The sequence below is a fragment of the Solenopsis invicta genome, chromosome 1 (genome assembly GCF_016802725.1).
Source record: "Solenopsis invicta isolate M01_SB chromosome 1, UNIL_Sinv_3.0, whole genome shotgun sequence".
Classification (NCBI taxonomy): Eukaryota; Metazoa; Arthropoda; class Insecta; order Hymenoptera; family Formicidae; genus Solenopsis; species Solenopsis invicta.
The window spans coordinates 2,148,109-2,160,914 of NC_052664.1; the positions used below are offsets into that span (position 1 = coordinate 2,148,109).

Sequence of the window (12,806 nt, forward strand, 5' to 3'; positions counted from 1 at the left end):
GTGTGTGTACTGTGGTATAAATGCTGGAATTGCCTTATAAGTTACACGATATATTGTAAAATAAAAACTATAAAATATAAATCGAAGTTAAAAATGTATATAAAGGGTAAGAAAGAGAAATTAAAAGAAATAGAAAAAAAAGAGAAATTGTGCTGTTGCGAGGATGTGACTGAATGACTCACATGTGTTCATCATCAACGAATATACTGAACCTGGGCAGCTTGTCACGGGAATGTGCGTGCCGCTTCCTTTGGATCTGAGGGCTAATATCCTCGGACTCGGTTTGCGAAGAGTCAGGTGTACTCAGATTAATCGACGTTCTTTCCACCTGACTATTTTTGATAGACAGTTGCGCTTCGTTGCTCGATGAAATAGTAGTAACGCCGGGAGTCACGCAGGACAACGACGCAATGTTGACTTCAGTTCTGTTTGGATTCTCAGTACAAGAACTATTTTTTATCGACGAAGAGGATAGCCGATGTTTTTCGAATGGTGGCACGGATTGTGGATCGGCTAGTTTAAATGGCGGCGTTTGGACTGGTACAATCGATCCAAGAGACATTTGAGCAAACGTGCCTTCAAGTTCCGTACGGAATAATTGCTTCTTTGAAGCGTCCAATTCTGCATCAGAATTGAACTGAGGCGGGCGCGTTTGCGAAATCTTGCGCGATTGAGGCGAGTAAGAAGAGAATGATCCAAACAAAGGAGAATCGTCGGTGTCATCTGTGTCATCGCCCAAATCATGATTATATCTATCCATACGAGCTGAAATATTGTAAGATTAATATTTCAATAACGACAAAAATAGATTTTAAAAAATTAGATTAATATTACTACAATCGTGCGTGCGTGTGTGCGTGTGCGCGTGCGTGTGCGTGCGCGTGTACCAAAAAAGTCGGGAAATATAAGTTTTGCAGATAAGTGTTTCAGACAAAAGTTATATGGTTCAAAAATATCTACTGATCCTATCAGTTTGACCTGGAGTTGCATAGCTAAGGTCAGGTCAAGGTTACATTGATTTTCTTAACTGAAACGCCCTATTTTGATTCCAGAATCTAATAGCTGGTGTCAAGAGCTTTCCAAAACTCTACAAAAAAGTTTATTTTCGTTTAGTACTTTCCGAGTTGTGAGACTTGAAAACTATAGTGTACTGTAACTTTCAAACGTCATACTGGGTACTTTCCGAATTGAGGCTTGAAAGCTACAGTGTACTGTAACTTTCAAGCATCATAACTCAAAAAGTACTTAGTGAAAAATAACTTCTAATTGAAATTTATAGGGTTACAAAAGTATCATACAATCTATACATAACATCAAAAACGCTCATTTTGCCATCGCACATGCCTTCCTACATGCAGTTTTATCCACACGTATCCACAAAAGAAAGTCCGAAGAGTCTTTCTCACGTCCTCGTCGTGAACCCTACGCTACTGCAAAATCTCAATGTTTAAATGATCATAACTCTACGAAAAAAAGTTGTTGAGACTTCGGCGATATCGCGTTGTTCTCATCTCGAAAAACCTTTTCAAACAAACCCTCACACGACCCCACATTGCATTTAAGATTTTTTCTTCCCCAAGGATGACAAAATGAGTGTTTTTGGTGTTATGTGTAGATTGTGTGATACCATTGTTACCCTATAAATTTCAGTCAGAAGTTATTTTTCATTAAGTACTTTCCGAGTTATGACGCTTGAAAGTTACAGTACACTGCAGCTTTCAAGCCTCACAATTCGAAAAGTACTCAACGAAAATAATCTTTCTTGTAGTGTTTTGGAAAGGTCTCGAAATCGATTACAAGAAAATGCAATAAAAAATATGCAGAGTGTTCAAAAAGTCCGGGACATTCAACCGGTCCGGGACTTTTTGAACACCCTGCATATTTTTTATTGCATTTTCTTGTAATCGATTTCGAGACCTTTCCAAAACACTACAAGAAAGTTTATTTTCGTTGAGTATTTTCCGAGTTGTGAGGCTTGAAAGCTGTAATGTACTGTAACTTTCAAGCTTCACAACTCGAAAAATACTTAACGAAAATACATTTATTTATAGTGTTTTGAAAAGGTCTTGAGATAAGTTACAAGAATATGCAATAAAAAGTAGGCAGTTCCATTTAAAAAAGTTAATGTGATTTCGATCCGACCTTGGCGACGCCATCCAAGGTCAAACTGATAAGATCAGTAAATAGATCTTTTGAAACCCTACAACTTTTATCTGAAACATTTTTTTCTAAAATGCTTAGTTTTCGAGATATTTCGCCGGTCCGGGACTTTTTGAACACTATGTTTATATATATATATACATACACACATATACATACATACATACATACATATATATATATATATATATATATATATATATATATATATATATATATGTATATGTATATATATTGTAGAAGGTAATGCAAAGAAAAGTCATTGAATTATGGTGTTTCTTATGTAAGTTTTATAGATCTAGTATTTAAGAATGAAATCCTTTAATAATATGATTATTAAATTGTAATGATATATTATTACAATATTTATGCGTATGCGTGCGCGCGCGTTTTTTTCTTTTACATCTTAAAGTTTTAACGGAAAAAATTAATAAGTTAAAGTTTATGTTTTAAAAATAACTATTTGAAGTTAAAAATTAATTTATTTGAAATTGATTAAGTTAAAAGTTATTAATCTTTAACTTTTATTTCTTTTTATTTAACTTTTGACCTTCTAACTAGTTACTAACCATTCCTAAAATTCATAGATTAAATAAAATATTGTAATAGTATCACAATATCTCTGATACTTACTGTCAAAGTAACTTGTATCTTCGTCATTAATTAATTGTGGCACAAATTCGGCCTTTTGCCTAAGTAAACTATTCCAGTTAACTCCATAAAAATATAGATGCTCCTTGACTTCGTGTGACCCACCAGTACCCAATCGCTCCCTAGGGCTTTGATGTAAAAGAACCGTTATAATATCCTTCGCCTCTGACTGAACAGGCCAATCGTCTTCGTCTGGCCATTCGATGTCATCTAGGAAATAAAATTGTATTTATCATATCAACATATTTGTTTACGAGAAAACTTCAGAGTGCATTTTTCACAGCTTGTATCAAACCGAGTAGAATTGAATAAAGAAAAATCACCGTTCACCGTGTGAGCAAATAATTCCTCGGGTGTCTCGCCGAAGAATGGAACACAGCCAATTAAAAATTCATATAATATAATACCCATGGACCACCAGTCAACCGGTTTACCATAACCCTGGCGTAATATAACTTCCGGAGCAATGTATTCCGGTGTACCGAACACTTGCTTGTCTGAGAATTGCCTTGTGTCTCGGTCAATGTAACCCTCGTAGAGATTTGTTGCCACTTAAAATTAAACATAGACAATTATTTATTATCAATTTCACTCTTAATTAAATTACAATTAAATCTTTCATATTTACAAGACATTAGACCCATTTTACTAAGACCGAAGTCAGTAAGCTTGATGTGTCCTAGGGCAGTGATGAGTAAACTACAAAAAAATAACATAATTTTTAGTATTTTGTATTTATTATATACTACTGCTTAAAAGTTTTAAAATTAAAAAACATTTGATAAGAAATAATTTTTTTATAAGTTCGATATTATTGCAAGTAATCACGCCAATTTTTTAAAGAAAGCATTTCACAAATTAGAAAACTTTTTTCAAAATAAAAAAATATTTTTAAAAAAATATTTTTTTAAAAAATATTTTTTATTTTATATAATTTAGGAACAAAGTATCATAGAGAAATAATGAAAAGACAGATTCAAATCATTATTTTTCTTCTTAAAAATATATTTTTGAAAACTTTTTTACCATCTTTTTTATCGAGATATTTAACTTTTTATAATAAGCAAAAAAATGTGTTAAATCTTTTCAAACTATTTCAAACGTGTTAAATCTTTTGAGTAGTAGTATTTTTTTTGTTTTATATGATCTTACTTATCAGGCTTCAAATCCCGATGAACAATGCCATAACTGTGTAAATATTCAACAGCCAAAACGGTTTCTGCGAAATAAAATCTTGCCATATCTGGTGGCAGTGGACCTATATTTTTTAAAAGATTCGCGCAATCTCCACCTTCCACGTATTCCATTACTAAGCACAAATGTTTCTGAAATAAATACGCAATTGTTAATGACTTTGTACATTATATCATAGATTCAGTAATTTTAAATAAATACTATACATACACACACGCTTAATAAACATGTTAAATTATGGATTCTACAATATAATGTACAAAATCATTTTTGTGTATGTTTGCGTGCGTACATAAGTGAATCGGTCGTTTGTGAAAAACATAAATTTTTCTCAAAATGGGGATATTAAAGGAGATACGGATATACAATTTCTTTTAATAATCATATTACTAAAGCATTTTAACAATTGAGTAACGACTCTCAAAATTAAAATAATAATCAATAAGGGCAAATGAGAGTCAGGCGCGGTAATTGTTACTCAAAGTCAATGTATTTGTTAATCGTATTAACGGTTTTTACATTCAAACGTTTCGACTCTCTTTGGAGTTATCATCAGCAATACTATAGTAAAAAAGAGAAAAGAATATTTAACAACACAAAGCGCATCTTTCTAATAAATTAATAGTCTAGTCATCGTCAATCCGGTACGGTTTGCTGAATCTGAAGTGCAATTTTCTAAACATGTAATTGGGGAAGGCTTGATCAGCCTATAATTAATGTTACGAAATAATAACTGTAGGAAAGAAAATTTTTTTGTGTGACTCACCATCAAGGATCGACGACGACCAACGGAGCCATGAATAAGAGCTTAACGCTTGTAATTATCAAAAACAGTGCCGCAGTTGAAAGTGCCGCAGTCAGTAAGAGACGTTTCCCATACAGCGATTAACAAGCGAATGAGTGTTATACATAAACACAAAGCAAGTCGGTGATACATTATATATTCAGTAAATATAGAAATGCAACTCAAAACAATAAGTATAAGTTAAGGAGAAATTAGATACAAGTAACTCCGACTGCGAGAAATAAACAGATACATAGATTGAATTGAAATGCATTCGTCGAGTGAAAATTGAAGTATAAATGATTAAATAAATAAAAGTGAGTCAGTTAGTAAGAGATTAAATAAATAAATTGTAAGGAAGACGTTAAAATTCAATACATAAAAAATTAAATAAATAAATGGTTAAGAGTCGGAACGTGAAATGCATAAAAGTTAAATGGATAAATAATTGCAGAAAATTATGGATGCATTGAAATATCTAAGTTCACAATTTCTTCAGTAAAAAAAAAAGTACGCATAATGCAAGCATTCGGTGTCCGATTGTGAATTCAAGCCATTCTTTTGCATATGAATGTGCAACATTTCGGAAACTACTTGTCTGCTAAGGAAGCGTTCCAAATCAAAGACCTCAATGCCCTCCCAATCGAACTCGTGATTAAACTCTATTCTGTGTTCCGTAATTACCGAGGGATTTTTAATGTTCCAATTAATATTGTTGCAATGTTCGGTTATTCTTGTTTTTAGTTTCCTGTTTTTAGTTTAGTCTACGTATGATGCATCACATTCTGCGTTAAGCTCTTATCCATGACTTCGTTGGTCGTCGACAATTTTCGATGGTGTCACACAAAAAGTTTTCTTTCCTACAGTTACTATTTCGTAACATTAATTATAGGCTGATCAAGCCTTCCCCCATTACATGTTTGGAAAATTGCACTTCAGATTCAGCAAACCGACAGTGACAACTATACCAGATTGACGATGACTAGACTATTAATCCATTAGAAAGATGCGCTTTTTGTTGTTAAATATTCTTCTCTCTTTTTTACTATTGTATTGTTGATGATGACTCCAGAGAAAATCAAAACATTCAAATGTAAAAACAGTTAATACAATTAAGAAATATATAGACCTTGCGCAACAATTATCGCGCCTGACTCTCATTTGTTCTTATTGATCATTATTTAAAGCATTTTATTCTTAAATACCAGATCTATAAAACTGTTATTCACATAAGAAACATCATAATTCAATAATTTTTCTTTGCATTACCTTTATAAAAATACACTCGATAATAAATCATTTCAGTATAATGAAATATTACGAATTTCCTTTCTTTTATAAATTATGTATTTTTTAATAATAAAGTTAAATATTCTCGTCGTTTAAAACGTTCGTTCTTTTGCAATTTAAAGATAAATAAATAATTTGTATAGTATTAATAGAATTACACACTCTTTTACCCAAGTTAACTCTTATTTGCCTAATTTCCAATTACTAATTGTTTTAAATTTCAAGAGTCCTGAACTAATTACTTAATCATTTTTTAAATATTCTTGCTAGGATACAATTTAATATATTCTATAACATGTTTTATAATTATTTTAACTTTCTTTTTTTTTATTACTTAATATTGTTTATGAAACCTTTTCTATAAGTTAATGTATTCTCTTTTTATTTCAGTTGTGTTATTTTAACTTTTCTGAGCAACTTTATTACTTATTTATTTACTTTTATCCACAGATCGACTTTCTGGCGTCACTTTATTACGCTTTTATTTTACTTAACAGTATTCTCGTCTCGGACCGAATTATGGCCCTATTTATGTACAGAAATGTTCGTTTTATTAAGAAACAACATAAGTCAAAATAGAAAATTTTCAAAAGTAGATTTCTTTTTAAATTTAAAAATAAAAATAAATTTTAAGAGTAATATGCTCCAACTGAAAAAGAATGGAAAGATCGAGGGGAAATTCACAGCCGGCATTGGTGTACAAAATTTCGGCAGTGGACTGCCGAAAAAAGTAAGCAGTGACCTATAATATTGACGGCATTGTCGTCAGTGGTTGGGGAGTGGTGAGCTCACTTCAGAGTCGGTTTTTCGATCATGGGGTTGAGCACAAAAATTTTTGAATACTTCGGGAAAGCTTTAGAATTCTTGTGCAGGCATTGGCGTATGATAATGGGCACGCGGTAGTGTTCATAATTGCATGGCATTGCCTTAATTTTAATATAGGATTGACGGCATTGTAGGCATTGACTAACAATAAGCATTGTCGGCAGTGTACAAAAATGTCGGCAGTGTTTTACAGCAATGCCAAAAATCGGCATTGGTGTACAAAATTTTGGGTTGTGAATTCCCCCTCGGGAAAGATTTAAAATGTTTAAAAATTCGATTTTTTATTTTTATATATTCCAATAAAGTGATTCTTTAAGTTCTTTATTTCCCTTGTTGCTTTTTTTTTACTTCGCAAAATTGAGCTCAGGAAAGCTAAAAATGTATGGCTGATAGTGTCCACGAGCGGCTTTAGATAACTTGTTTTAGTGCCACACGCATATTTTCTTCGTGTTAAGATTCCTTATGTTTCTATTGTGTAAAAAGATTCGACTGTAGTGAAAGCTGGAGGCATCATTTTAGCGCGGAAACTTCTGAGCTTATAAGTATCACTTTTCTAACAAAAATTTTCTTTCCAAATTTCAATCTTTTTCTTTAAATATTTTTCGTTGGTTTTATCTGAAGTAATAAGAACGGATACAGATATTGACCTCTTTTTTTTAAATTAAGATAATGAATTTTTCCACAAATTAAATAAATTTTTGTGTCACAAAGATTTATTGTTTAGGCTTATTTTAACAAATACCTTAACGTTCCTGACTCCTTGGCCGAGAATTTCACATTAACAATAGCGACATAGTATTGCAGAAAAAATTATTATAGAATAGGTGTGAAATGTGACATGTTGACAATTTAATTTTGTCTTGCATATCATTCCGTTATTAAAAGTTGTGAAAACGTGACTTGTCTCATTTTTACCAAATTCATAAAAATGAACCGCAAGTAAAGTTTCTTTGAATTTTATATATAAAACCATATTTTCGACTCCTTTCAACAGCTATCCGTATTGTTTTCCTGTCTGAATAGGCTTCACTTTACGTACTTTTTATGACTATTTACTGACTGTAAGGCAAAAAAAAAAGAAAAACGATAGTCAAGGCCCATTTTTTACAAGTGTATTAAAGCAATCTCATTATTTGGTTTTATCCAAATTCTCTTCATTTACAAATGCCACGGCTAAAATTTAACCATGTTTTTCCTGCCTGAATAGGATTCACTTCACGGATCTTTTACGATTTATTTATTGTCAGAGAAGAAAAGGATAACCGACCCATTTTTACAAGTGTTTTAAAGCAATCTCGTTGTTCCGTTTTATTCAAATTCTCTTTATTTACAAATACCACAGCTGAAACTTTTACGTGTTATTTCTTGCTTATGACATCATGACTTCAATATAGTCACGCAAAGAGTCAGAAACCTTAAATTTAAAAAAAATTCAATTTTTTACTGTCATTATTTTAATCTTGGCCATACTTCTTTAAAGTTCACATTCAATCTATAAAAGAAGATTTTACTAACAAATTGACACAAAATTTTTTTTTAATCCGAACTCATTCACGTGAAATTATGGTATAACAAGAATAAAGTAGTGCACAAATTACACAGTTGCCTTCATTTAATTATCTATATCACTCTAAATTTTTTATATTTTTTAGATTTTTTTTTCGACTAATTTTCGTCATTAATAAAGCAGTAAAAACATGCTAAAAGAATTATTAATATTTATTCATTTATCCACAAACGACATGTGAATTTCAAAATTTTCGCCCATTCAAACCTTTCCAGTCCCTTTAATGTATGAGATTATAATATATAAAGCATTTTTTACACATTATAATTATTTTTTACACAATTATAAAAACTAAAATTATTTTTCAATTCTCTAAAAATAAGACTTTTTTCACTTATGATGTTTTTCAAATGACTGATTCAAATTTAATATACGTACCTTGGTTTCGAAACTACAGTACATAGAAACTACAAATGGATTATCTGTGAAGCTCATTATGTCTCTTTCGGCAAACACTTGTTCCACTTGATTTCGCAGCATTAAATTATTCTTATTGATTTTCTTCATAGCAAATCTTTGTCGGGTACTCTTCTCCTTAACCAAATACACCGCGCCATATGCACCATTACTAATGAGCTTCAACACTTCGTAATCACTTTCGCACGGAATACGCTGATACTTGTCATCATCTTTATTTGGACTCGATGTCATATGCAGATTACTGTCGCTAGAACTCGCTGAATCTTCCAATTTATTCAAATCTTCTTGCAACTCTATAGAAAGTTCAAAATATAAAATAATTAAACAACAGATTTATTTAAAAACATATACAGGGTGTCTAAAAAAAAGGGTCACATATTTTGATAGCAAGTAGTATTGATCAAAACAAAAAGAAAAGGTCTAATTAACATAGGTCCTAAAACTAATATCTTCAAAAATACAAGCTATTTTATTATTTGAGTTCTTTGTCATTTTCTTATTAGTCGGGTCATCTTTAGAATTTAATGAACAAAGGAGTAGGGAAGAGTGGGGTACAATGGAGATATCTTTTTTCTAGGTGCCTTAAAAAATAAAAAATAAAAAGAGATAAAGAAATAATTTTTATTTTAATATGAAATGTAATCTATAATCTTCTATAAAAAAAAACTGAAATAAAGAAACTAAATGTATGTACATATGATAACAAAATAAAAACTCCTTTTTTTACAAAAAACAAAAAATTTTAATGCTGACTGAGACGATTAATTTCGTACTGACGAACTCTCGTATAGCAACAGTAAACACTCTTTTTACTATGGCTGCTCACATTCGTCAAGGCCTACGCAATGTCGTTTGACTTGTAGTATCTATTGCAAATGTAAATATCAGGAGACATTCTAAAGACTCGACTAATAAGAAAATGACACGACTAATAAGAAAATGACAAAGAGCTCGAATAACAAAATAGCTTGTATCTTTGAAGATATTAGTTTTAGGACCCATGTTAATTAGACCTTTTCTTCTTGTTTTGATCAATATTACCTGCTATCAAAATATGTGACCCTTTTTTTAGACACCCTGTATATTGTATTGATTTAAAATATTATTAATATATACCAGATATAGGATCTCTATTTAAAGATAATTTCGTAATAATATATTGAGGAATATCAGTTTTTATTCCCGCATTGACTTTAGCTTGGCCTTCGGCTTGTTCAAGTAAATGATAAAATTCCTCGGGATCGAATTCTAAACACTCTAACAAACGAGCTGGACGCGATATAACCAACAATAATTTCTTTATTAATCCTGTTAATCTCGTTGCCGCCTCTAAAGATTTATCTTTCGTCTGTAAAAAAAATTACAATAATTATTATAAACTGTCGCTAGAAAGTTTAGGAGGTTTGAGATTTCTCGCATCTCACGAAAAGTTAAATATCTCGGTGAAATTGTAGAAAAGTTTACAAAAATACATTTTAAAGAGGAAAGACATAGATTTAAATTTGTTATATTTCGTCTTTACAATATTTTATTCCTAAATTACATACAATTAAAAAAGCAGACCCGTAAAACCATCTAATTTGTGCCTAAATGATGAAATCTTTATAAAACATATTTTCTTGTATTTTTTGATATGCTGGATCATTTGCAAACATTTATTTCAAAATAGATTAAACCTCTCTGTAACTTTTAAGTCTCACAACTCGGAAAGTACTTAATAAAAAATAATTTAATTAGAATGTTTTAAAAAACTTTTGACATCAGCTATTAGATATTAAAATAAAAAATAGGGTTTTCCTTTTAAAAAATTGATTTAATCTTAATCTGACCTTGGTGACGTTATCCAAGGTCAAACTGATAAGATCAGTAAATAAACTTTTTTAAATCCTACAATTTATGTTTGAAATATTTTTTCGGAAACGCTTAGTTTCCAAGATATTGAGTACTGGCACTTTCAAAACAACCTGTACATTCATACACCACACACTCACACGCACGCGAGTAAAGAGACAGATAGGAAATGATAAAGATAAAAAAAAGTAAGAAGATATCATATACATACTCTCGAGTTTTTGTTCAGATTTCGACAAAACTTTAAATGCGATTTTCAATACCTTCTATTAATCCATTTGGAAATAAACATTTGCAAATGATTCAGCATATCAAAAAATATAATAAAACGTGTTTTAAAAAAGCTTCATTATTTAAGCACAAATTAGGTGATTTTATGAGTCCACCTTTGTATTTTTTTTTTACATATTTTTATTTAATTTGAAACGCCTTAGCTTGATAAAACATCAGACACAAAAAATTATTTTAAGAAATTATAGCAAATCAAAAAATAGCATATTTTCTCAGTGCCATGTAAAATTTATTTAAAAAGACTTATTAAAGAAAAAGATAAATCACTTTTGTTCTAAAAATGTGTATATTTAAAAATATAAAATGCAAAATTAAATTGAAAAGGTTAATTTGTTCAACAACTGCAATTTTTAAATTCAAATGTCTACAGTTTCGCAAAAAATTTAATTTAATTTAAAAATAATAATACAGTAAATTAAAAAAAAATTCCTTCTGTAAACTAAAAATGATAAGTATGATATAAAGACGCTAGCAAATCGAACAATAAATGATACTTTCGGCTTATAAAATTTTTATTTAAAAAGATTAGTGAGAGGAATATAAAATATTTAGTAAAATCCATAGGGTCAAAGGTTGGTTCTTCCCTTGTTAGTTTGACAAGGAAAATATAATAACAAAATTTAAAATTTTTATTACGTTTAGATCTGTTTCGAATTTACTATTCAACATTTTATAATAAAAACTTAATTTGCTACGTTAATTACTAATTATTACACATTTTATTTTAAAGCTTAAATTAAAAAAAAAATTGGCAACATTTTCTCAGCGTTTTTTTTTTTTTTTTTTTAATCATTATTAGTAGAAAAGACAAATTGTACCAGTTTTCTCCGAAAAAAATATCGATTTTTACTACTGGTATAAATCTTATCCAAAAAATGTAAAATTTTATCAATCTTTGCCAACTTCTTAAAATAGATAAAGTATTTCTCAGTTTTAAAATGCTTGTTTTAAAAAATTACAATTATTCCTCACAATGACATTCTGTTGTGTAAAAAATATCTTTTATGAAACACAAAATATAAAAAAACTAAATAAATACTAATATTAAAGTTCGATCAATGCATAAGCAATTCAACAAATAAGTAAAAGTCAATAAATAAGCAAGTTATAAATTAGAAATAAATAAACAGTGATGTGCATTTAAACTTAATTTAACATTATGAGAACACAATTTTTAAACATGTACGTTTCAAACTCATTTGTCTTTCCTCAACTTATTACTATCGCAAAAACATTAATGAATTGTAAGACATAAAAAATTGGGACCAAATCACATACACAAAAAAAAAGAAAAAACTATATAACTATAGTGTATACACTCGTACACAGTCCGAAAATATCACAAACAGCGTATTATATCGAATCTTATTGGAGATTTTTTTCTCTCTTATGATAAATCTAATATATGGAATGGCAAAGTCTTGGTTCTTTATCAGGATCTTTGTTTTGTATGTTTTGCCCACCCTTATGTTATTAATTTTCTATGATTGTCGATTAATGTCCAAGCCAAAACAAGGATATTTCCTTTCAAGCTATCATTCGTAGTAATGATTAGATTCGTCATGTTGACAAATTAAACAATTAATATATTTTGCAAAACATTAGCCTAAAGTTTTAAGAAAAAATATTTACATTAAAGTATGGCAAAAAGATTTTTGCCTAAAGCATAAAGTTCAACTCGAAATGATTGCAGTTATAATAAATAAGATTTTCTTGTCGCAATAACAAGTAAAATGAGAGACTGATGTCATAGATCTATATAACAGTATCTCA

At 29.9% G+C, this 12,806-nt stretch overlaps 1 protein-coding gene across 3 annotated transcripts in view; it reads right to left on the reverse strand.

Moving 5' to 3' along the window:
- LOC105200007 (microtubule-associated serine/threonine-protein kinase 3) overlaps positions 1 to 12,806 on the reverse strand; it is a 62,991-nt gene that overhangs the window by 14,510 nt on the left and 35,675 nt on the right. For 2 of the 3 annotated variants that reach the window (XM_039447357.1, XM_039447352.1), the window contains exons 10-16: positions 10,008 to 10,239; positions 8,850 to 9,184; positions 3,964 to 4,136; positions 3,440 to 3,510; positions 3,135 to 3,362; positions 2,794 to 3,021; positions 183 to 765 (exon numbers count right to left, since the gene is read on the reverse strand). In XM_039447357.1, the coding sequence (XP_039303291.1) occupies positions 183 to 765; positions 2,794 to 3,021; positions 3,135 to 3,362; positions 3,440 to 3,510; positions 3,964 to 4,136; positions 8,850 to 9,184; positions 10,008 to 10,239 (1,850 nt within the window). The remainder of the gene's footprint in view (positions 1 to 182; positions 766 to 2,793; positions 3,022 to 3,134; positions 3,363 to 3,439; positions 3,511 to 3,963; positions 4,137 to 8,849; positions 9,185 to 10,007; positions 10,240 to 12,806) is intronic. The other variant, XM_039447354.1, reaches the window with a different exon arrangement.